At 45.7% G+C, this 27,293-nt stretch overlaps 1 protein-coding gene across 2 annotated transcripts in view; it reads right to left on the bottom strand.

Moving 5' to 3' along the window:
- Positions 1–27,293, bottom strand: part of TYRO3 (TYRO3 protein tyrosine kinase) — a 230,944-nt gene that overhangs the window by 120,634 nt on the left and 83,017 nt on the right. For both annotated transcript variants that reach the window (XM_040333801.1, XM_040333800.1), the window contains one exon: positions 24,277–24,363. In XM_040333801.1, the coding sequence (XP_040189735.1) occupies positions 24,277–24,363 (87 nt within the window). The remainder of the gene's footprint in view (positions 1–24,276; positions 24,364–27,293) is intronic.

Below are 27,293 nucleotides of genomic sequence, written 5' to 3' on the forward strand. Positions count from 1 at the left end.
TCATGTGACTTGGACAGTCCAGGTGCTGAAACCTGATCTGAAACCTATTACACTGCTTGTGCAGCACTGAGCATGTGCGAGATCTGCAAGGCTGAAATCCAGGAAGTCATACAGTCTGGCTTCATGATGCCCAAACTTAAGATGGCCCCAGTCAATTTCTATTTTATAAAGTGTCTAAATGCTGTAACAACCTAACAAAACAGACCTTAGTTTACAGACTAACTTTACTAGAATACATTAAGCTTGTGTATTACAGGGGTATTTATATTTAAAAAGTAAAATTGTGGCCGGAACTCCGCTTTAAATAAAAGCATTCAACGCGTTTGGGGACACCATTCCCCTTTCATCAGGGCTCAACAGAGGATAAAACCTAAATGACCTGGCATAGCTATACAAACAACAGAAAGGGTGTGAACGCCTATCGTATTATCTCAAGCACTTTATAATAGGATAAAAGATACAAAATTATACTCATAATCCAAAATGGAATGCTAATGTATCAAACAGAGTCCAAAAATGTCACCCTCCAACATCACAATGATGATGGGTTTCGGGGGGCTGGCCCCCTTCTTAAGAGCAATGTCTGGGGACTCACAGATTTAAGTTAGAACCAGTATCTCCTCATAAAGTAACAATGTAGAAGCTGCTGAGGAGCAGGTCACCTACTTAATGTTGGGTGCACGCTGCAAAGAAAATGCCCTTTTGGTTAAGCAGTAAAGTGCTTCTAGCCCAGCTATGGCTTATATGGATTTGCTTTAATAAAACAATCTTCCTTATATACTTGACCAGAGTTTTACTTTAGGTAACATTTTTGTTTTATGTCTAGTGGTTTCTAATAACTGTTCTTGGTAAATCTGAAAAGTAGCACTCTGCCCCAGTACATTTCACACATGTACAATACACTATGGGAAGCTCACGCGGCATGGTTACTTTGTAGCAAAGACATCACAAATTTTTAGTTTTGTTAGATCTCTACCAGGGGGATATCTACACGTGCTTGTGGTTACACAGATCAGTGGCTCACCCACTTTCTTTAGCCCTGACCTAGATTCTCTTTGTCTTCAGCCATAAGCGCACAGCTAAAGCATGGACATGCATAACAAACAGCCAGCTAACTCACTGCTGGAAACCTTCTATTGTCAGACTAGAATTCCTTCTACAATTTCTTTTTCCAGGCTGACAATCTATTCCCACCCTGCAGTCCTTCTCCATAAAACACAGCTGAGTCTTCACATCGCCACTGCAGAACTTCAAAAGTCTGTGGACGTCTAAAACAATTTGTTAATTTTTTATTTATTTTTTTAAGTCTTTGGTGACACTCATCTTTCACCAAATTATTTGTATTTTAGCGTATGTTCCCTTTTTCAAAAAACTGGGGTTTGCATACAGGAAATGCACTATATTACCAAATGCATTGGGACATCTGCCTTTACACACACAAACTTTGTTTTAAATGGTAAAATTGTATTTAGATTTTCAACAGTTTTGTACATTTCCATGTTACATCACATATTTTCGTATAATATAGCTTAATTACATTACAGACCAAACTCAGTACTGTGTAGTTAAAGCATGTACATGATGTCAAACATTTTCGTTTCTATATAATAAACACCTAAAACCTGTTGCAAGAATTCTGAACAATTTTTGGGTCTCTTCTGTGTTCCATCTTGTTTACAAGGATACATCCCATTAAGCCAGCATTCCCACATAGTCATTTCCAATGATAGTATATTGCGTTCTAATATATACTGTATACCCTATCTCAGGGCTCAAAATTTCAAGTCCTGAGCTACTAGCCAGGCCTCAAGAGTTACTCGCCACCAGTTGCCCCCACCTAATTCATACACTGCCCTGCGCCTAACTACACCCGTAAACACGCCCTCGTAGATTATCTCATGGAATGACACTGTTTTATGCAGAATCAAGTTACAAAATTAAATATTACCAACAACAACTTTAACAAAATGGGACAGGGCACTGGGGGCAGACCAGAGGGACAGGGCACTGGGGGCAGACCAGAGGGACAGGGCACTGGGGGCAGACCAGAGGGACAGGGCACTGGGGGCAGACCAGAGGGACAGGGCACTGGGGGCAGACCAGAGGGACAGGGCACTGGGGGCAGACCAGAGGGACAGGGCACTAGAACTGGGTCTCTTCCCCATTCTCTTGCTGTCTCCTCTGCAACTCCCATCCATCCTCTCTCTCTCTCCCATTCATCTCATCACCGGGAGCCTGTGTGTGCGGCTCCACGCTTGCATGTCCCCACTTCCCCCTTTTATTCAGGCTGGCAGAGAGGAGAGGAGCTGCAGCACAGCGGGAGGGAGTACAATCCAGCGCTGAGAGCCACACAACTGCACAGCCATTGACACCATAGCACAACGCACACTGACAGCGCACAGCACACATTGAGACCAGTCTGTTCACAGTGCTCAGGCTAAACTTGCATAGAGCACAAGGAGAAGAAAACTGCACAAACTAGAAGGCTGCCGCTCTCATGTCAGGGCAACTTTCAGTGAGCGCTGCACCGGAGTGGTATTTTTTGCAATCCTCCACCTCACTCATTACTTTCTGCTCTCCAGCTACATTGGTCGGGGCCCGGGGGAGGGGGGCAGGCTCAGAGAGGTCATACTGTTAGGTCCCATGGCTTAATGAGAATTGTAAGGAGAGCACCTGTGTACTGCTCTGCCTGTGCACGGCTCAACAGACTACTTTTCCCGAGCATGCACCTTTTCCTCTTCGGCCGCCAATCTCATCGGGACTCCAAGTGTAGGCACAGATTGGAGGGAGATTGGTCATGTAGCCCTGTCATCACTCGCCCCCAGCTTAAATCCACTCGCCAAATGCTAGTAGGCGAGTGGAAATTTTGAGGGCTGCCCTATCTATCATACCACTACTTCTCGATACATTTCTAATCCAGCTCACCCATACCTTCGCACCCTCTAGCCATATAGGTTAGCTTGTACATTGGTAGGGCATTATTAACTAGTTTCACCCGGTGTTGCGGAGATGGGGGGATGGATTCCCCATCTAAGGGCCAGTGCTTTCTCAGCATAACAAAAAACTATTTTCAAAAGTTTCTTCTGCGAGGTGGATATCTCTTCTTCCTCCAGGTCCCCTAACAGACACCTGGCTGGAGAGTACAAGTTAGGGAGTTCCAGGGTAGCCTCCAAATATGACAGGACTGCTTTGCAATATCTCTCCACCTGGGGACACTGCCATACCATATGGAAAAAGTTGCCCTCCGCCACATTGCATCGAGGGCACTCCCGTTCACAAATTTTATGTAGTGGCTTAGGGGTATAGTATATTCTATGAAAACATTTGAACTGTAACATTTTGTCTCTGGCCGAGATCATCAAGAGCACTAGTGTATCCAGGGCCTCAGACCAGGACACTTCCATAAGGAACGGTGTGTCAGCCTTCCACTGTCCTGCCACCCTCTTCATTCGTCGGCTACTAATTTTTCCATACTGGAAGGAGAGAGCGCCACCTCCCCCCCACAGTATTGGGCCGTTGCTGCGTGGCGCAGCTGAAGGCATCTAAAGAAGAATGTGTTTGGAATTCCGTATTTGGTCCGCAGGTCTATGAAAGATCTAAAGATCCCATCCCTTAACAACTGATGGGCGTATGTAACCCAATAGACCGGCCAGAATGCCCCATCCGGTACCTTGGCTATCTCACCAAGCTGAGGATTGTGCCACAGGGGAGCGTTAGGGGAGGTTGCAAAGCTGGTGCCACCCATTCAAGCATTACATATATGAAATATTTTATAATATGACAGTTTCAATACACCCGCCCCCCCCTGCTCTGGGTATGGGCCATTTCTATAAAGAACATTAATCGGCGCTTCATATGAGTGGACCTGGGCCGCCTGGGTTGCCACTGATGCGATGTTGAGCCGTGGGAAACCCTTCATGTGTCAATTGGGCTGTCAGATAGTAACACTCTAGGGTCGGTAATGGTAATCCTCCCGCCCGTACTGGTAAATAAAGTGTATCCAGGGACACCCTAGCTGGTTTAGAACCCCAAAGAAAGGAGGAGAGTATCTTATTGATGCTAGTGAACCACTTAGGATTATAAATCAGGGCATGCCAGAACAGGTAAAGAAACCTGGGCAGGTAAATCATTTTAAAAACATGTTAATTCGACTGAGGAGGCCGAGAGGTAGCTTAGCCCAAGCTTGTGCACTTTCCCTTAGACGCAGCTTCAGGGAAGACAGGTTATTGAGTATATATGTATTTAGTGGCAGCTGAATCTCGACCCCCAAATAACAAAATTTAGAGACCACCTTTAGTGGGACCCCGGGGGCTACCTTGGGGCATACTCAGAATGAAAAGGGAAAATTATGGACTTATTCCAGTTTACTTTGAATCCCGAGTAACCCTTGAATTCTAAGATTCTGTCCAGGGCGGTGGTCAGTAAACCCTATGTAAAAAGGTACTACAGCGCTATTACTAAAACCATATCAAATACTAAAGATAAGCTGCAGACACGTGAGGTGCACAAAACCAAAGTGAATAAATAAGAAAATAATGTGTTGCGCTGATAATCAAGTAAAAAATTGCATACATATATATATATATACCATATACATAAATAAGAACCCCCTACACCTCAAATCAGGGAGGTATATGTGCAAAAGATAAACAAAAACCACTCAAAAACTATATTGTGAAAAAATTCAAATAGAACCAGCAAAAATAGTTCATGGAAAAAACACAGTTCAGTACATAGGCTAATAGGAGACAGGTGTGAGATCCACAGTCCTCTGGTGTGCAGCTGTCATTATAGCAAAAAACAAAACAAAAAAAAAAACCTTTTCCTTCTGGACTCCCCGATTAACACAGGATATCAGCCGCTCATAAGGAGAAAAGAAAGATATATGGTGCAAATAACGTAATAAAATGGGAAATGAACCCTGCAATACAATGATTGCACTCACGGAACCTCGATGGTAAAAAGGCTCAACTGCAATCAGTCATTGAACGCCGCTCAGTGCTACGATCTCCTCAGAAGGACGGATTCGACCGTCGATCACGTCACTCGGCTTCTCCCCCACGCGTATCGTTCAATAGCCACTTGACTTATTCATGGGTTCAACCCATGAATAAGTCAAGTGGCTATTGACGATACGCGTGGGGGAGAAGCCGAGTGACGCGATCGACGGTCGAATCCGTCCTTCTGAGGAGATCGTAGCACTGAGCGGCGTTCAATGACTGATTGCAGTTGAGCCTTTTTACCATCGAGGTTCCGTGAGTGCAATCATTGTATTGCAGGGTTCATTTCCCATTTTATTACGTTATTTGCACCATATATCTTTCTTTTCTCCTTATGAGCGGCTGATATCCTGTGTTAATCGGGGAGTCCAGAAGGAAAAGGTTTTTTTTTTTTTTTTGCTATAATGACAGCTGCACACCAGAGGACTGTGGATCTCACACCTGTCTCCTATTAGCCTATGTACTGAACTGTGTTTTTTCCATGAACTATTTTTGCTGGTTCTATTTGAATTTTTTCACAATATAGTTTTTGAGTGGTTTTTGTTTATCTTTTGCACATATACCTCCCTGATTTGAGGTGTAGGGGGTTCTTATTTATGTATATGGTATATATATATGTATGCAATTTTTTACTTGGTCAGTAAACAGTCTGCCTCGCCCAGGATACAGGAGCACGCCATTGGCGTATAAGGATGTTTTTTCCTCCAACGTGTTGACATTACAACCCCTGGCAACCCTATCCGCTCTCAGTAGAGCCGCCAGCCAGGGCAAACAGCAGGGGCGACAGTGGGCACCCCTGTCGCGGGCCCCTTGCTATGTTGAACGGGTCCATAATGGTATTAACCCCAAGTCTGGCTCTTGGTTCCGCATATTGTATTTGAGCCCATGTTATAGATCTAGGACCGAAACCCAGTCACTCAAGGACCGCTATGAGATATGGCCATTCAATAGAATCGAACGCTTTATGCGTATATAGTGAAACTACTACCCGAGTGTCCGGGGTGGGGTCCTCTGACGGCACAAGAGTGAAGAGGCGATGCAGGTTTATGGCTGTCGACCTCGCAGGTATGAAACCTGTCTGATCCGGATGGATAACAGAGGCAATCACCTTATTTAATCGTTTGGCCAGAAGTTTAGCTAATATTTTTGCATCCACATTGACTAGGGATATAGGCCGGTAGGATTCCCATAGGTCATGGTCCTTGTGCGACTTAGGAATCAACACTACAAGTGCCTCTCTCAGAGACTTGGGAAGTATACCCCTATCGTAGGCATCCTCATACATTTCAAACCATTTGGGTGCCAGGCTTTCCGTATATGTTTCGTACCATTCTAAAAGGAAGGCCATTCATTCCAGGGGTCTTTTTCGGGTTCAGGGAATGTATGGCCGATATAACCTCCTCCACCATAAGGGGGAGCTCAAGTTCCCCCGCCACCTCCCCAGAGAGCTCCAGGAGGGGTACTGGGGCTAGGTATTCCCATACCGCCTCATTCCCATAGTCTACGCTTGAGGTATACTGATCAGAGTAAAAGGCCACAAAGGCATTAGCCATCTCCATTTGTGACGTACAAAGTTTCATTTGCGCATCATGAATGCGTGGGATAGAGGTCGGTGCCTAGTGTGCTGAGCAGAATCTAGCAGTCGTCTGCAGGTGATCTCCAGCTCCTATTCCTGATTGGCTAGAAACTCCAAAACTTCCATGTCCAAGGAACTTCTGAGACAGTCAACATCTGTTCTCTGCATTCCAAGATTTCTTCCAAATGCCACTCCAAATCGCTCCCAAAGTCAGGGTCCTCAGACAGCCTCTCCAATAACAGCCCCAGGCTGCTACAGCCTTTTGTTGGGGTGTCATCCTGTCTGCAGCTACCCCGATCCCCGGGAAAGTTGGCTGCCCTTAAACCAGTCCCTATTGCCCAAAATTTTGGGGACCACTGACTTAAAACCACTAACGGTATTGGAGTGCAATTATTTCAGCAAGGAAAGTCTAAAATATACCAGTAGGTGGTGCTACAAATAAATCCTGTAAATGTAGCTCCCAATTCCAACTTTTCTAGAGATATTTGGATATTATAGTACATCTCATATAGATTTAACAATGACTCTGTAGCATGAGGGCCTACCTAACTTGATATATGTTGAATGGATATTAATTAAATACTTCACACTATGAAGTCGTTGGTAAATCGAAAGAAGATTTAATAGAAATTGTACAATTAGTTTGTAATGGATATCACCAACTGAACAGAAGGGGTACTTTCTTCTGATGACCATCGCATCAGACAGCAGCTTCTAAAACAAATGCGCATAAAAATGCACACAAGCACAACTGACTATAGGCACATTTTTAAGTGCATTGTAGTGTGAATGGGCTCTTACTCTAGGTAAGTTTATAACTACAATCCAATTTCACTCTCAGTGAATGCGCACAATAAATAATGTTCTCTCCACTGCGTGAAGTGAACGAGCATATAGATTTCTATGCTATATATAGTGTTAAAAGTAACACAGGAAGGGTTATCCACTTAATTAAAAAAAGCATACTCTGAATCTACAAGCAATTCATTTCCAAGGCATAAAACTGCCATCAATGTAATGCTAAGTTTACTTTTAAGCCATTAGATAAATCATTCTTCTATTTCTAGCCTCTGCTTATTCTTCCGTGTTTAACCCCTTGCTGGCTACCAACATCAAAGCCACATTGTAAAAGGGCAAAATTGTACAGCAGAGACAATTTCCACTTGGGGAAGACATATAAATACTTAAAGAGGAGTTCCACCCAAATTTGGAACTTCCTCTTAACCCACTCCTCTCCCCCTTACATGCCACATTTGGCATGTAATTTTTTTGGGGGGGGAGTGGGGGCTTCAGCACGAGTGGGACTTCCTGTCCCACTTCCTCCTTCCTGTAGGCGACTAAGCTTAGTCGCCTTCAGGAAGTGGCTGCTGTAGGCGATCGCCTAGGACACGTCACAGGTCCTAGGCGATCTCCTGGCCAATTACACGGCGCGGCGCCGGGCCGCGCCGCTCGCGCATGCGCAGTGCCGCTCGCGCATGCGCAGTGGGTGCCCGGCCGTGAAGCCGAAAGCTGTCACGGCCGGGTGCCCACACTGAAGATGAAGACGCCGGCCGGGGAGGGGGGGAGAGGAGCGGAGACCCGGCCGGCGCGTCGCTGGAGCGCTGGAGCAGGTAAGTGCCTGTTTATTAAAAGCCAGCAGCTACACTTTTTGTTGCTGCTGACTTTTAATAAACACACAAATGGCTGGAACTCCCCTTTAAAGTGTATGTAAACCAACAAACTTCTCTTATTTTCTTTTTTTTTAGTCTTTTAAACATACCATAGAAAGAATTTTGTTAGATACAGTATCTCACTGAGGGGTCAGACTATACGCCGCACACTGCACTAAATTGGTCTGCATGGCTGTCATCCCAGAAGGAAGCCTCTTCTAAAGATCATGAATAAGAAAGCCCGCAAACAATTTGCTGAAGACAAGTAGACTAAGGACATGGATAACTGAAACTATGTCCTGTGGTCTGATGAGACCATGATAAACTTATTTGATTCAGATGGTGTCAAGCATGTGTGGCAACAACAAAGTGAGGAGTACAAAGACAAGTGTGTCTTGCCTACAGTCAAGCATGGTGGTGGGAGTGTCATGGTCTGGGGCTGCATGAGTGCTGCCGACACTGGGGAGCTACAGTTCATTGAGGGAACCATAAATGCCAACATGTACTGTGCCATACTGAAGCAGAGCATGATCCCCTCCCTTCAGAGACTGGGCAGCATTCCAACATAACGACCCCAAACATAACTCCAAGATGACCATTGCCTTGCTAAAAAAGCTGAGGGTAAAGGTGATGGACTGGCCAAGCATGTCTCCAGACCTAAACACTGTTAAGTATCTGTGGGGCATCTTCAAACGGAAGGTGGAGGAGGGCAAGGTCTCTAACATCCACTAGCTCCGTGATGTTGTCATGGAGGAGTGGAAGAGGACTCCAGTGGCAACCTGTGAAGCTCTAGTGAACTCCATGCCCAAGAGGGTTAGAGCAGTGCTGGAAAATAATGGTGGCCACACAAAATATTGACTCTTTGGGCCCAATTTGGACATTTTCACTTAGGGGTGTGCTCACTTTTGTTGCCAGCAGTTTAGACATTAATGACTGTGTTGAGTTATTTTGAGGGGGCAGCAAATTTACACGGTTATACAAGCTGTACAATCACTACATTACATTGTAGCAAAGTGTAATTTCTTCAGCGTTGTCGCATGAAAAGATATAATAAAATATTTACAAAAATGTTTAGGGGACACTCAGTGCCCGTTCACACTACCACGACTTGTGTCGCCCCCAAGTCGCACGACATGAGAAATTGCATTTAAGTGAATGAGAGCCGTCTTAATGCACACTACTGAAGTCGCTCCGTCATCAAAAAAGGTTCCTGTACTACTTGAAGGTGACTTCTAGGGGGACTTGTACCCATTGATTTCAATGGCAGTTGCCTCCAAAGTCGGATCAGTGTCTTAACTGAAGCAACTTTACAGGAAGAGAAAATATTGAGTAGGCCCCCCTTTGCTGCTAAAACAGCCCTGACCTGTAGAGACATGGATGCCACTAGACCTTTGAAGGTATGCTGTGGTTTCTGGCACCAAGCAGTCAGTAACAGATCCCTTTAGTCCTGCAAGTTGCGATGTTGGAATTCCATGGATCAGACTTGTTTTTCCAGGACATCCCACAGATGTGGTGCATTGGAGTGGCTCTGCAGCTTACGCATGCATTTGCAAATGTGTGTCAACTAAACCCCTGTTCTTAACACAAACTGGTAGACAGGATCATTTGGTTGGTAGCAGACTGGTTGGTGAACAGGGAATTATCTTTGGTTTTGTAATGCATCCAACAGATGCTCAATAGGATTGAAATCCGGAGAATTTGTGTTCACCAAACAATTCTTGAAACATTTTTGCAGTGTGTCAGGGCGCATTAAAGTGGTTGTATAGGGTTTTTTGTAACTTTTACCTACAGGTAAGCCTATAATAAGGCTTACCTGTAGGTATAAAGAATATCTCCTAAACCTGTATGGTTTAGGAGATATTCCCCCCGCAATGCGCCGCTGCAATGCAGCGGCGCATGCGCAGCGGGGATCCTCGGCTAAAGGGCCAGCAGCCGCCGGACCTTGCCGGTTTGAAGTCTCCCGCACGCATGCGCGGGAGTAACGACATCGCCGCTCCAGCCAATCACAGAGCAGGAGCGGCGACACCCGGAAGACACGCCGAGTCAAGATGACATCTCGCTCGGAGTGGACCAGGTAAGTTCTCTTCACCTCGTTCCGTGGTAAGTATTTCATAATGAGCTAATATGCGGTGCATACTATCTCATTATGGCTTTTGCCTTTTGGGTGAAAAAAAATAAAAAAATTAATCGCGGGTATACAACCGCTTTAACTTGCTTAAAGAAGCCACTGCCATCAATACCGTTTCCATGAAGGGGTGCACTTGGCCAGCAACAGATTTTAGGTAGGTGGTCTGTCATAAAATCCACATGAATGGCAGGGCCCAAGGTTTCCATTGCCCAGAGCATCGCACTGCCTCTGCCCGCTTACCTTTTTACCATACTGAAGATAAGCAGTGCACGTGCACCCACATGATGATTTATCAGTCCAGACCACCTTTTTCCATTACACTGTGGTCCAGTTCTGAAACTCATGTGCCCATTGTAGGCATTTCTGCCTCTGGTCGTGGATTATAATTAGGGTTGTCCCGATACCGATACTAGTATCGGTATCGGGACCGATACACAGCATTTGTGCGAGTACTTTTATTTGCACAAATGCTCCCGATGCCAGATACAATACCTGGAACCAGAAGCCGGCGGGCTCGGCGGGGATCGGTCTGGTGGCAGTGGATCAGAGTGCAGTGGGTAAGCTGGCCAGGGCAAGGGTGCAGGGCGCCGTCGCATATTCCGGTGACCAGAGCCATCACATTCAGTCCAGGAAGTGACGTTCCGTGTCTCTATCGGAAGGGTCAACATCACGACGGCCATCCGACGGCCATCTTGGTACACCCTGCACTCGGCTGCAGTAAGCCAGCAGCAGACATCTTGTTACACCCAGCCCATATAGTTCGGGCTGGGTGTAACAAGATGTCCACTGCTCAGGGCCGATCCTAGGCAGGGTGCACAGGGTGCATTGCACCCAGGCGCCTGCAGAGGTGGGGGCGCAGAGCATCTAACCGACTCTCTAACAGAAGCCCCCTCTGTGTCCATCAGAGAGGCCCCCCTCCAGGTCCCAATAAAGTACTCTGCTTCTCTTCCTGTATTTTGTTTATTGTTAAGAAATCATGTAAGGATCCCAGGTTAATGAAGACTTTGTGGGGGGAGCATCTCTGTGGTTGAGTCATTACCATAGAAACATTTGTAAAGGGGAGGAGTTAGTAAAATGACGACTCCCATGTGGGGGCACCAGAAATATTTATGCACCCAGGCGCCTGTGACCCTAGGATCGGCCCTGCCACTGCTATCTTACTGCAGCCAAGTGCAAGGTGTACCAATATGGGCGTCGCAGCACATACTTACTAGAAGTTAAATGACATGAATGATTAGAGTAAAAGGATTGTGCAATGCTATATGCCAAATACCATTGCAAAATCCTCTCCTCATTCATGTAATTTATTATGCAATTGCCAATCAGTGCCGCATTTCAGTGCCTGCCCATAAGTGCCTATAAGTGACATCAGTACCATCTATCCATCTTCCTTCTATCAGTGCCACCTTTCAGTGCCACCTTTCAGTGCCCATAAGTGCCGCCTATCAGTGCCCATATAAATGTAAAGTACTACAACGCTGCTAAATAGTTAAATATATGACACCAAAAAAATAACAAAATAATAATCGCAGCATATAAAAAAGGTAACCGACCAAAAATATGTATGTGAATAAAGTATTATGCGCTGAAAATGAACTCAAGTGGTGTGAAACTTACTGCAACAGTACAAATGGTAGTGCAATTGTGTTAAACAAACATGTAACAAAACCATAACAATAGTCCCAATTAGTGGCTGGGTGTGTGCTAAGACTCTGTGTAGCAGGAAAGACACAATACTGATATGACTTGAAAAAATGTTGGGTGGAATCAGTGCCCATAAGTGCCACCTATCAGTGCCATCCATCCGTCCTTGCCATCCATCCGTCAGTGCCCACTGTCAGTTCCCCCCGTCAGTGCCCATTAGTCAAATGGTCACATGACATTAAAAAAAAAAGTATTGGTTATCGGTATCGGCGAGTACTTGAAAAAAAAGTATCGGCAGAGCTTTTTTTCTCAGAAAATAGGTGCAGGAACTCAACCACGATCCGTTTAAATTTCACAAACAGTAGAAGGGTCTTAAAGGGGCATTAAATACCAAAATTGAATTACATACAGAGTGCAGAGTTTAGGGGGTTACAAAGCTGTCACTTGTAAACAAAGAAACCAGACTTCTGTGTTTACAAGTGATTGTGGTGAGCAGGCACCAAAGGGTCTGAGCCATAGAACTGAGTTCCCCCTGAAAAAAAGCCCCGAGTATCGGTACTTGTACTTGGTCTTAAAAAAGTGGTATCAGGACAACCCTAAATATAATGATCATTGGCTACGCAGCCCCATACACAACACAGTGCGATGCCCATTTGTTCTGCTTTAAACACATCAACTTCAGGGACAACATGTACATGTTCTGCCAAATAAATCTCACCAACTTTCATGTGCCATTGAAAATGAATAATCAGTGGTCATAAAGTAATAGCTGATCGGTATAGATGCCTAGATTGAAGCAGCAAGAGCAGAAAGAATTGTATGTACGTACACACAAGGTCTTTGCCAGCAACATCCTGTCTAAACATCAGTAAATTATAACGTCTGTGTTCAGAGGCCCACATTTGTAAAAAGGTGATGTGTCCTTGTACACGCCTGCAGAAGTATGAATGCTCATTGGAGCTGCGCGAGACTGACAGCTCCACTGACACGAAGTGAGGAATGTAGCCTGAAAAACATGCAGCAAAACATGAAGACAAAAGGTGAAAAAAAAAACACTGTACAGATCTTCTGAGCAACACCTCAATAATAAGCAGCCAACAGCAATGCCACACAACTGCTGAATGGTGCCTAGTACCATTTCTATCTAGGATGTTCATATCATAAACTCATTAAAATGTAAGAAAAACTGGTACATTTCCTGACAAAAACATATATTGTTCTCATTAGTCTATAAGTACCATGAACAGCTTTAGCTGAGTAGGTGTGAAGCAGCAAAAATAACTCTGCTCCCAACTGTGTCCTTTAAGTACCTTGTGTAACTAATTACCACAAACTATTCAACAATCGGAGGGTAGAAATCGCACTTAAAAGGAGCACTATTGTGAACGTTTTTGCAGTCAGGTAATTGCAAGTTGTAAAAGCCCAACTTCAGCCAAATCTTTATATTTCATTTTGTTTTGAATGGTGGTTGTAAAGGCAGAAGATAAAAACCTTCTGTGTGAAGCAGCCCCCCCCCCCTTGTCTTAACCCATCTCGATTCAGCGATGTTGCACGAGAGACTTGGCTGCCTGGGGCTGTCTCTCCTCATTGGATGGACAGCAGCGTGGTGCCATTGGCTCCCGCTGCTGTCCAAGTCAGGGAGCCAATTAGGAGAGAGAGGAGGCGGGGCTACAGCTCAGCGTCTTAATGGACACAGGGAGCTGTGGCTCGGGTGCTCCCAAAGGTAAGCTGTTTGCTGTGGGGGCACTCAGCAGGAGGGAGGGGCCAGAAGCGCCGAAGTGGGACCCAAGAAGAGGAGGTTTAGGGGCAAGTATAACAGGTTATTTTTTACCCCACAAACTAAACAAAACAAAAAAAAGACTTTAGTATTTTTTTAGGGATAATAACCTATTTAAAGCGGAGGTTCCATTCCAAAAAAAAGTCAGCAGCTACTAACACTGTGGCTGCTGACTTAATAAGGACACTTACCTGTCCTAGCTGCCAGCGATGTTGGCCCCCGCTGAGGCCGATCCTCGATCCTGGCAGCTCCAAGCGCCGCCATCCACAGTAAGGGAAACAGGCAGTGAAGCCATACGGCTTCACTGCCCGTTTCCTACTGCGCATGCGCGAGCAGCGCGGCGCTTTGTGAATGGGCCGGCTGCTTTCTGGGACATACACAGTTCCCAGAATGCAGCGCGCCCCATTCACAAGAAGACACCGAGTGTAGGAGGAGGAAGAGAATCCACAGCGGAGGATGAAGAGGCAGATTCGGCATTTCCGCATAGCAACAGCTATTTAGGGTAAGTAAAAAATAGTTTTTTTCATTTATTTTTAGTTTTTTTTTTTTCATTTTGGGTGGAAACTCCACTTTAATGCTACTTGTACCCCTAAAGCAGTGTTACTAATCCCACAACAGTAAAAATCATTCTGTCTGCAGTAAAGCATGCTAGTTATACTCACTGTGTAACCTAAGGGGTTAATTCTCTGCATTGGGTAAAAAGTCTGTTCTATCGGCAGATCGTTTGGGGACTGTAGAAGAAGGGGAGGAACAGAGAGGACAGGATCAAACAGAGCCTTGGGGCAAGTTGCACATGCTCAGTTTGGTGTGTATTGCTAGAAAGTTTTTTTTCCCTTAGAGAGTGCATGCGATCAGCACAGGAGCAATCAGCACTGTCCAGGCAGAGGGTCAGGGTTCCTGCAGCCTCATAGGACAATCGGGGGAGAATGAAAACTCATCATACAAGCTTTAACCAGACACAGAGAAGTCACAAGACTGCTATATACTGCTGATGAGAAAGGGTATTTAGCAGTTTATATTACTAAAACTATTGCATTTCCATGTTCTGTGCACTGTGGGAGACCCGATATAGTGAATGCAGGGTTCTGGATTTTGTAAAATTTTAACTTTAAAAGTTTATTGGATGTAAATAGGATGTGATGGTAAATTTATATCAAATTGGAACACAGATCAAATTAAAAACACTTTAGTAAAGTGGGGAAGGGATAAACTGACAACTTTATGTTGTTTGTATCTTCCTGTGCCGACGATTCTTTCACTTATCATTTCTTGTATAGGCATCACAGAAAAAGGAGGTAGAGAAAAATCCCCATAGTGGAACCACCGACAGAAATTATAGCTCTGGCCCACTCTAACTATAACAAAAAACACAATGGCTGGGGTTAGGCTTATGTAGCACTGCCCCCGAAGGAGCTGCTGGTTTGATTTGGGTGGCACCTTACCTCTAGTTCTCCGCAATCTAGGGTACTGGATGAGAGCTGTAAGAAAGTCAATGTCCACACTGTAGGTATCTTTTTCTGTGCTTTATTACGCAACGGGGTAAAAATTTTAAAATTAGTAGTAGGTAAGAAGATAGAAGAAATGGTAGGTAATGGATTCAGGCGTATAACTGGGTTTCGGAAACAGTCCTGCTTCCAACGACAACTTTCGTCGCCACTCTAACCAGAGTGAGTATAATGCATCTGGATAGGCCACTCTCACCAGCCTAGCAGCCAGAGTGTCACTTGGAACTTTAGCAAAGTCTCGGCCACAGACCTTTCCAAAAGTGGAGATATTCTCTTTCCAAAATCCTTCTCAACACTGGATTAAGCACCCGGATCTCCCTTGAACAGCTTGTTTTATTTTAGGACTGAAACGATGTGTCCTTCGATGAAGCAGTAGGCCTCGCCTGAGATACCAGCCTCGTGCTCGGTATTCGCTCAGACAGTTTCTTCATCGGTCGGCTTCCTCCCTCGGGGCGGACAGCACAGGACAACTCTGCAACTGCAGACTCAGTCTACCCACCGAGCCCACAAAGCAGATTATTTGCTCTGAACCAACGTGGTCCCGGAGCCAAAACACTGCAACACACACCCTGGCCAGGAGGGCCACACACGGGGGTGGTGGGATGACTGCCCAGGCGGATGGTGGCAACCATGACCCCGAACCAATGGCGTCTGCCCCCTAAATAGCCCTCCCCAGCATGCACAGCGAGGCAATCAAGCCTCCTGATTGGCCGTTGGGGAGGAATATCCATAATACCTTGACCCTACTGCTGCCACCTGTCGGTCCGGGGTGGGACCAGCTCCCCAGACAATGACAGTGAACACACACAGTACAGACAAAGCTGGAACAGAGGCCCTGAATTTAGCCAAATAAACACGGTCAGAGGCAACTAACTCTCTGACCACCCTCTAAATTTACAGCAGCACCAGCTATGAACAGTAGAAGGGCGCTACACGTAATGATACATAATTTACCGAATCTTGTTTTTTTATTTCACATGCCTTTTTCTGTACATCTACATGCATATCAAACAGTACTGTCCAACACAAGTGACAAGGGTTGGGACAAACTAACACTGCCAGGGGTGCTTACACTGGTTGACTTGTATTAGTATGGTTTATATCAGGGGTCTCCAAACTTCCTTACTAGGGGGCCAGTTCATTGGCCCCCAAAATTGATATCAGTGGCAGGAATAATGCCCCATCATTGGTGTCAATGGGAAAAATAGTGCCCCATAATTGGTGCCAGTGTGAGGAATAGTGCCCTATTATTGTTGTCAGTGTGAGGAATAGTGCCCTATTATTGTTGTCAGTGAGAGGAATAGTGCCCCATCACTGGTGTCAGTGGGAGGAATAATCATTAGTGTCAATGGGAAAATGAACTGTTTTCTGTTGTTGACGTAAACAGAATTATGCCCCATTGTTGGTGTCAGTAGGAGAAGTGCTCCAAGGGCCAGATAAAGAGATTTTTAATACAGCTTACCTGTAAAATCTTTTTCTTGGAGTACATCACGGGACACAGAGCGGCATTCATTACTATATGGGTTATATGGAGTACCTTCAGGTGTAGACACTGGCAATCTCAAACAGGAAATGCCCCTCCCTATATAACCCCCTCCCATAGGAGGAGTACCTCAGTTTTGTAGCAAGCAGTATGCCTCCCAAAATGGTCCCCAAAAAGAGGGGTGGGAGCTCTGTGTCCCGTGATGTACTCCAAGAAAAAGATTTTACAGGTAAGCTGTATTAAAAATCTCTTTTTCTTTATCGTACATCACGGGACACAGAGCGGCATTCATTACTATATGGGATGTCCCAAAGCAATGCTTACAATGAGGGGAGGGAGAACATCTCCAAGACAAAAGGATTTAATTTAGAGATATACTCAAATCATAATAAATCCAACTTAGTTGAGAAAAATAATTTTAAATTTTAAATTTAACTCAAAAAAGAGGAGCCCCCGGATCCGAGGGTCTCAAACTGCAGCCTGCAGCACTGCCTGCCCGAAGGCAGTATCAGTATTCCTTCTTACGTCCAACTTGTAGAATTTTGTAAACGTGTGGACAGAAGACCAGGTTGCCGCCTTGCAAACTTGAGCCATAGAGATCTGGTGGTGTGCTGCCCAGGAGGCGCCCATGGCTCTAGTAGAATGAGCCTTTAATGATACTGGAGGAGGCAACCCTTTCAAGCCGTAGGCCTGAGTGATTAATTGCTTAATCCACCTAGAAATGGTGGACTTTGCAGCTGCCTGCCCCTTCTTGGGCCCATCCGGTAGAATGAACAGCACATCTGTTTTCCGGATCTTCTTTGTAGCTTTAAGATAGGCCTTCATGGCCCTGACAATATCCAAGGTATGCAGCAACCCTTCCTTTCTGGAAGTAGGTTTAGGGAAGAAGGATGGTAATACCAAATCCTGGTTCAAATGAAAACTGGATATGACCTTCGGTAGGAAGGAAGGATGAGGGCGGAGAACGACCCTGTCCTTATGAAAAACAAGATATGGTTCCTTACAGGATAAGGCCGCTAGCTCCGAAACTCTTCTTGCGGAAACTATGGCAACCAAAAATACTAACTTCCTTGTCAGTAGAACCAAAGGAATTTCAGCCAACGGCTCAAACGGTTGTTAATGTAAACTTGACAGAACAAGATTTAAATCCCACGGACAAAGCGGGGATTTAACTGGAGGTCTAATACGTAAGACCCCTTGAAGGAAGGTCTTAACCAGCGAGTGGGTGGCCAGCGGCCGCTGAAACCACACTGACAGAGCAGAAATCTGTCCTTTGATTGTGCTTAATGCCAATCCTTTATCCACTCCTAGCTGGAGAAAACTTAATACTCTATCGATGGTAAATTTGCGAGAAAGCCATCGCTTGGACTCACACCAGCCTACATAGGCCTTCCAGACCCTGTAATAAATCACCCTAGAGACCGGTTTCCTGGCTCTGATTAGGGTAGAGACTACTTTCTGAGACAGACCTCTACCCCTGAGAATCAGGGATTCAGCTTCCAGGCCGTCAAATTTAGATGCCGTAAGGCAGGGTGGAGGATCGGACCTTGCGATAGCAGGTCTGGCCGTAGAGGAAGAGTCCAAGGGTCTCCCACTACCATCTTTAGGATGAGTGAGTACCATGCCCTTCTGGGCCATGCTGGAGCTACCAGGATGACTGGTATGTGTTCCACCCGGATCCTGCGCAGCAGGCGGGGTAGTAACTGGAGCGGGGGAAACGCATAAAGAAGTTTGAACTGATGCCAAGGGCAAACCAACGCATCGGTTCCGCAGGCCATCGGATCCCTTGAGCGGGATATGAACCTGTCTAGTTTCTTGTTGAGTCTCGATGCCATGATATCCACGTCCGGCACTCCCCATCTTTGGCAGAGTGCTTGAAAGACTTGTGGATGCAGAGACCATTCCCCCGGCCATAGAGTCTGGCGGCTTAAGAAGTCCGCCTGAAAGTTGTCCACTCCTGGAACGAATATTGCCGATATGCAGGGCACATGCGCCTCTGCCCATAGGAGAATCAAGCTCACCTCTCTCTGAGCGGCTTGACTCCTGGTTCCCCCTTGGTGATTTATGTATGCCACGGCCGTGGCATTGTCTGATTGAATTCTCACCGGGAACCCCTGCAATTTTGACGTCCAAGCCCTGAGGGCTAGTCGAGCAGCTCTGAGCTCCAAGATGTTGATGGGCAACTGCTTCTCTGGCTTTGCCCAAGTACCTTGGCGAGTGCAACCATCCAAAATTGCTCCCCAGCCCGTCAGGCTGGCGTCTGTGGTCACTATCTTCCAAGCCACTGGGCTGAAAGACTTCCCCTTCAGTAGATTCTGAGGGTCTAACCACCAACACAGACTTTGTCGGACTCTTGATAAGAGCGGCAACGGGATATCCAAGGCCTGTGGCCTTCTGCTCCATGCTGACAGGATGGCTGCCTGTAGGATGCGAGTGTGGCTCTGGGCGTATGGTACCGCCTCGAACGTGGCCACCATCTTGCCTAGTAACCTCATACATAGGCGAATAGTCGGTTCTTTCTTGCTTAGAACCAGTAGGATTAATTCCTTGATGGCTTTTACCTTCCTCAGAGGTAGGAACACTCCTTGTTGTTCTGTGTCTAATCTCATGCCGAGATATTCCAACTGCCTTGTGGGCTGGAAAGCTGACTTTTCTCGATTTAGGACCCAGCCGAACCTCTCGAGGTATTGGACCGTGAGGGCCACTGCTCGCTCCAAGCCGGGAGACGAGTGGTCTATGACTAGGAGGTCGTCCAGGTATGCTAGGATCGTGACCCCTTGGATCCTTAGCTTGGCTAGGATCGGAGCTAGGACCTTCGTGAACACCCGGGGGGCCGTAGCCAACCCGAAGGGAAGCGCCACGAATTGGAAGTGACGCGAAGCCACCATGAAGCGTAGATATCTTTGATGTGGCTGATAAATTGGAACATGAAGGTAGGCATCCTTTATGTCTATGGACGCCATGAAGTCGTCCTTCTGGAGTGTGGCAGCTGCTGACCGCACGGATTCCATCCGAAATGAGCGGATCTTTAGATATGCATTTACCATCTTTAGGTCCAAAATTGGCCTGACATCTCCATTGGATTTTGGGATGATGAATAGGTTGGAGTAGAAACCCAGCCCCTGTTCCAGGACTGGCCGGAATCCGAGGCGGATCGTTTGGAATCCTCGACTCCTGGAAATGAGGAGGAGGAAACCTTAGGAAATCTAATTTGTAGCCTGTGGCCACGGAAGACCGTACCCATTCGTCGGGAATGCTGGCTTCCCAAATCTCTGAAAAGAGTCGCAGCCTTCCCCCCACCTTCGTGGGTGGGGGCGCCCCTTCATAAGGTTGGCTTGGGGGCTGGTTTTGCTGGTTTGCGAAACCACTGCCTTTTGCCTCTAACAGCCTGTCCTTGTGATTTGCTGTTGAAGCCGAAGTTTGCTTTTGCAGGAGGCCGTCGATACTGCTTGGCATTAGAGGGCCCCTGCCCAGGGGAATACTGTCGTTTAAACGCAGGCCCCTGAACCTTCTTCTTAGTTGGCAAGAGAGTACTCTTGCCGTTTGAAATGGTCTGAATGTATTTATCTAGGTCTTCTCCGAAGAGTCGTCCTCCATGGAAGGGGAACCCTACCAGGAGCTTCTTGCATGGGGGCTCAGCCTCCCAGCTTTTTAACCATTTGAGTCTTCTCATATGGATAAGGGATAACGATAAACGTGACGCTTGCTGGATAGAATCCTTGATTGCGTCTACCGTAAAACATATGGCCTTAGGGACATCCGAAAATTCTTCTGCCTGCTGGGCAGGAATAAGATTAAGCATCTGCTTAAATTGATCCGATAATGCTTGAGCGACCCCAATCGCAGCCACAGCTGGCTGTACTACTGCCCCTGCAGTAGTGAAGGAGTTCTTAAGTAGTGCTTCCAAGCGCTTATCAACTGGATCCTTGAACACCTGTATGTTTTCTACAGGGCATGTTAACGATTTGTTAACACATGAGATGGCTGCGTCCACTGCAGGAGTAGCCCATCTTTTGGAAAATGTTTCTTCCATAGGATATAGGACAGAGAACTTCTTAGGTGGTAAGAAGATCTTATCTGGCTTGTTCCAATCTTGGAACAAAACTCCCTCTAATAGAGGATGGATCGGAAACACAGCATTGCTTTGAGGCGCCCTCAGTGAGCCCAAAGCTGAAACCGTCGATACCTGGAGATCTGGTACTGGCAAGTTGAATGCCCTATGGACCAAGTCCGACAATCCTTGAATCCACCAGCTCTCCCTCAGGGAGACTGCCCCAGACTCCTCTGTATCCGGATCTTCGATCCCTGAACCTACTTGGTCCTTGTCCAAGAGGTCGTCCAATTCCCCTGAGGAAAGGACCTCCTCTTCTGAGGGTCCGCGCTCGGGCGACGGAGATCTATTCCGCTTACTGCCCCGCATAGCTGCGGCTATCATTTTACCCATGCTTTTCTGCATCTCTTTTAAAGAGGTGAGTAATACCTCCTCCGTGACCATCTTAGGGTTGGACTGACCCGCGTCAGCTCCAGCCCCAGATCCCGATGGCCCCAAGGCTCCCTGTGGGGAAAGCAGCGGCATAGCTTTGTCCGAGACCTCAGACTCTCTGGGGGAATCCCCACCTCTTGTACCCTTGTTTTTTGATGCCATGGTACAATACCGAGGTACACCTGCTACTTATTGGTACCAGGGACTTATAAATAGTTAAATGCCCAAACACCTGTTTGGGGGATAAAAAATGCTTCCTCTCCCCTAGATGACACCTTTTTTTTTTTTTTTTTTTTTTTCAAATCTAGGAAAGAAAAAACATTCTGTCCCCCTGAGTAGTATTGCAAGAAAAACTATGAGATGGAAAAGAAACAGCCTATTCCTAGGCTTGAAAACAGTCTTTCTGAAGACTGCAATATTCTTTCTGGCCACTGTGTGTCCTCGGCGCCCCGTGCTTGCCGTTCTGGTCTTTCCTCCTCAGTTCCAAAGTATTGAATGAGCTATATGGAACAAACAAGGAAGGGCCGCCCCTTCCTTAAGCCACTGACCCGCCCTTCCCCCCCAGCAATCTCAAACAGGAAATGCCCCTCCCGACAGGGGGGGGGTGGGGTTGGGAGGAAGGGACCTCTCTGCTCCAGCAAACTGCAGCCTGCAGCCTGGAACCATGAGGAGGTCAGCGTTTTGCCTGCTTTGCAGGCCGTGAGGAGGAAGACTGAATGGAGCATCGCCTGGAGGCTTGCAGGTAAGCACAGCTCTCTGACACACACATATACTTTTATATCACACAGGCCCCACTCAATGCTTTTCCAACACTACAAGGGAGGTCACATCTTATGGGGAATAATACATATAGAGCCATCCTATCTTTATGATATGTGACTAGTTTGCCAGATGCAGTGCATAACTTTAGGCATGTCCCCTGTGACCCCCCAGAAAAAACCTGCTAAGAACCAAGTTCCGCAAGTTTTCCCCTCACTTACCTGCTCCATGCCGCAGGACTTTGCCAAGCAAGAGGCCCAATCTTCCCCCATCTCGGTGGGGATGTCTAGACCTTCAGGCCCTGGGTTCCTATGAAGGATCCACTGTCCTGGGCCCATATAGCACTCTGGCAACAGAAACATTAGGCACCCAAAGGTTTCTAAGTTCTGGGCCCAGGGTCCAGCTCTCTAAAAAGAAAAGCATTATGGGCTATACCCCAAGGGTTTGGGGTCCGGTTACTGACCACTTTAGCGCTGAGGCTTTTTTGGACAGAACCGGTTAGCTCACCTAATCCCAAGGATGTGGAGGCAAGCTAAACCATGACTAACACCTAAGACACTGGCGGAAAAACTGAGGTACTCCTCCTATGGGAGGGGGTTATATAGGGAGGGGCATTTCCTGTTTGAGATTGCCAGTGTCTACACCTGAAGGTACTCCATATAACCCATATAGTAATGAATGCCGCTCTGTGTCCCGTGATGTACGATAAAGAAAAAGGCAAGCTAAAGGCCGCAGTTTGGAGACCACTGGTTTAAATAATAAAAAAAAATATATAAGACTACGACCCCTGAAGTTGTTAAAGCCTGTGGTTTCTGACATTCTTACTGAATAACTTGGCCTTTCATGTAAATGTTAGAAAGAATACAAAAAAATTAATATGGGAAAAAAAAGAAAGAAATGCATATAGTGAATTATATTGTGATTGATATTAACCATATTTATTATTCTTAGCAATCCTTTAAGAAGTGTTAACAATACTAAGCAGACCTTTTATAGGTCAACTGTTGGTCAATTCACTTGGAATCGAGAAAGGGCTACTGCATAAGGATAGCTATAGAATGTTATTCTCCACTAAGCTGGACCAACTGTCCTTGTGCGACTACCCAATGGCCAGAAGATGCGTAGGTATGGTTGGCACTTTTTTAATTGAGAAGAGATCTACCCAGCAAAGAAACCCCAAGGTAACCCATATTTTCCATTCCAGCATCACACTACATCTTTGGACAAAAAGCACCACATTAGACCTTCGGGCTGAGGGTTGGGATCATGCGGCTTGTTGGTCGACCTTTACAAAATGACGGTCCACTTTTATTCCTTTAAAATGTGAGTTTCTGCAATCACCTGTGTACACGCTTCCTAGCCACAAATATAAACTTCCCCTCAATATTTTCTGCAACTGGAGCTTCATTTCCATATTTCCCCTGCTGTCACCCGGTGGTGAAATCTTATATAGCTAGATTCAGATAGCCTGGCTTAATTTTGAGGCGGCGTAGCGTATCGCATATACGCTACGCCGCCGTAAGTCAGAGAGGCAAGTGCTGTATTCACAAAGCACTTGCCCCCTAAGTTACGGCGGCGTAGCAAAAATGGGCCGGCCTAATCCAAATGTGGAACAGGGGGGCGTGTTTTATGTTAATGACTGGTGACCCAACGTGATTGACGTTTTTAACGAACGGCGCATGCGCCGTCCATGGACATATCCCAGTGTGCATTGCTCCAAAGTACGCCGCAAGGACGTATTGGTTTCGACGTGAACGTAAATTACGTCCAGCCCCATTCACGGAACAACCTACGCAAACGATGTAAAATTTTCAAATTTCGACGCGGGAACGACGGCCATACTTAACATTGGCTAGGCCAGCTATTTGTTCGACTAACTTTACGCCGGAAAAAGCCTTACGTAAAGGACGTAAAAAAATGCGCCGGGCGCACGTACGTTTCTGAATCGGCGTATCTAGCACATTTGCATATTCTACGCCGAAATCAATGGAAGCGCCACCTAGCGGCCAGCGTAAATATACACCATAAGATACGACGGCGTGGGAGACTTACGCCGCTCGTATCTTAGCCTAATTTAAGCGTATCTGGTTTCCAGAATATGCTTAAATTTACGACGGCGTAGATTCAGAGTTATGACGGCGTATCTACTGATACGCCGGCATAACGGTCTCTGAATCCAGCTAATAGTGTGTTTCATGCAGCAGTCTGTTAAATGGGCATGCAAAGACCATATTATACAAAAGAGCTGTAAGGATTTATAGAGAGCTCTTACCTTTGACATGTACAATGGCAGTCCTTGATGATGATAGCCCCTTTAAGTTGTGAGCTTCACAAGAGAAGACTGTGGTTTCTCGAATTCCTGCAGAGAAATAGTATTGGTAATAAATTGTATGTACATTGTTGAGGGAAAACTATAGCATTTGTTGAGTCGTTGGGGTTAATACATTAAAATAGTAGGAAAAAAAACAAATAAGCACAGATAGCAGTTATTGCCCCATGTGCTCATTTTCTACTTTTCAATAAGTGTCCTATTTGATTAATATTTAAACTTTACAGGGTAATGTGGCGACTCCAGTGTCCACTCCTCAAGCTTCCTTTGCCGTGTGTCTCCACTTATGCCAAAGCGCTAGGCATTCAATAGGATCGTCTGATGATTTGGCCAATCTCACGACCTGCCTCCTGATGGGCTGGGAGGAACTTTAGTGTGAAAATAGCAAAAATTTATTTGCTATGGTCACACAACTGGGTGGGCTCGGAGCGCAATGCTCTGCACTTCAAGCCCCCCCCCTTTTTGAAGCCTATTAGAGCCCCTGGCTCTAATCAGGTGCTTCAAAAAACACAATGGAATACATAGTCCGGTGCCCGTGCTCCCTCTATGGATGGGTACCCACTGGTTTTAATATATATGCCAATAAGATTATGATCACAAAAAATAAAAGAAAGCTTTCCCTTAAAACCCATAAAAATTGAACGATTAATGCTCTAAATTTGCCTGCTAAATTTGCCTAGCAGAATAAATTCTGTAACATTTACTTACACTTGTGCTAAAGCACAATAGGTTTTCTGACATGAATATCAGACAGAGCTGGATTATGGCCAAATGTGGCCCCTGGCAAGAGAACAACTTAGAGTCATGTTAGTTTATTACCAGATGCCAGTGTTACTTTAGGGACTCATTTAGATCTTTAGATTGCAGCAACCTGCAGTAAGTCATGCATTTTACCATGTTACAGCAATGCGTACAATACTGCAGTACACCAGTGGTATGGTATGTTGCAAAAAATGTGCAGGTCCATTTTTTTTCTTGTTGCTGTCAATTGCATCATTCCTGCCTCTCTTCATAAACCCAACTTGAATGGTGACACAAAAAGGACCATGCCTTTCTAGCATCGTACTGGAACAATAACCCCAAAACGGCAGACTTCTACCTGCATTTAACTGGCCTTGAGGCCCTAGAACTTCCAGGGGCACCGATATCAGCAACAGGGCACAATTCCGACCACCGACTCCAAAAGTAGGCCAAAAATTCTCTCTCCGATACCTATGATGGAGCACAATCCCTCCCAACACCACACATGATGAGGCACAGGTCCTCCTACCAACAACAATGATGGGACACTATTCCCACTTCTTAAACCAATGGGGTACCATTTCTACCACAGACAACAACGTTGGGGTACTATTTCTCCAACTGACACCAATAACAGAGTACTATGCCACTAATGGGCAATATTCCTTTCACCGACACTAATGATGGGGCATTGGTCTTCCCACTGTTGACAACTTTGGGGCAACATTCCTTCCAAAGACACTAACATTTGGGAAGTATCCACTTCCATCCCTCTAAACTGACCACGGGCACCTAGACATTTTTTCTCTCACTATGTGGCATCGTTTAATCACAATTTCAACAGGGCATTTTCTACTCCTGCTGGCCATAATCTAACCCCCAAAACCTGAAGGAAACTGTCCCTTTGCTTAGTAAGTTTGATGTCCCTTAACTAGAAAATTCAGATGCCTCTAAATGTGAAGCTGCCCCCTAGGATTCTTTTTCTCCACTATGTATTTAAGCTGGGGGTCAATACCAAAGATTAGTCACTAAAATGTAGGCCCTTTGTCGAAATTTGTACACCAATCTGTTTTTATTAGCAAAATAATAATTCAAAAAGACATACAACCTGTATTGTTACATTGCTGAGGCTTTAACATTTGGTTTGCTGTGGATTAGAACTGAACAGTCACATCGGGTGCATTCCTTTACTGCCTGAACCTGTTGCACTGCCACTGACAATTAACACAGCACAAGTCTTAGCTCGCCATCAAGCATATCTACGTAACACGCATGGCTTAGGTGTAGTTGGTTCAGATCAAATTCATAGCTGATGCTAGTTTTGCTTTATCTTTAATGTGCTGTGAAGTGCTCTTTACCATCTATTTCCATGTTGATTGTTGTCAGCCATATCAGGCAAAAAAGATTAAAGCAGCAAACATATGAGCATGATCTGACTGAATTCATAAGTTGTCTGAGGAACACTCCATTAAATTGAAAGCTTGTTTCTACCATACTTACAGACCTATGTCAAGGAAAAGAAAAGAAGTAAAAAGAGAAAAAGAAAATAAAACTGGCCATAGATGGACAGAATCTTGGCAGGTTCAGCAGGGACCGGATTCGAACCATCTATGGGCAGCCTGACTGTACCCAGGTTATTTGATCAACTTGGGTACAACCAGCATGTCGTATTTTTCTACATACGGTTACTGCCAGTGGCTATAACCGCTAGCAGTACCAATGTATCTGCTGGCTGGGATTGCTCCCTACGCCCTTTGCTGGTGGAATACAATAGCACTGTAGGAGGCATTCCCCTCCATCAACACTTGCAATGCTGATGGGGAAATTGGGCAATTTCCTTTCTTTCCACCCACGGTACTAAGGCCAGAACCAGGTTATCACAATGGAACAAAAGTTATCTGGAGTTCCTAGGAAACTATTGTGTCAAATCAATAGTTTCCCCCAACAGTGGCCAGCTGGCTCCATTTACAGACTTGAAAGATGTGGGATCATCACCCCATCTGATCACAAACAGTCATTTCAGAGGGCCATTTTCTTATATGTTCTAAAAAGAGAACAATACTTTCACTGTGTGTGCTACATTGTACAGCTGCCTGAGCTGTAGAACTAATTGTCATTGTTTCTGTTGCTGTAGGATATGAGGAAAAACAGGCCTTAGGTCCCCTAATGCCTCGTTTCCATTGAGTGGATCAGTTCGGTACGGTTCGGTACAGTACGCT

The sequence above is a fragment of the Rana temporaria genome, chromosome 13 (genome assembly GCF_905171775.1).
Source record: "Rana temporaria chromosome 13, aRanTem1.1, whole genome shotgun sequence".
NCBI lineage: Eukaryota > Metazoa > Chordata > Amphibia > Anura > Ranidae > Rana > Rana temporaria.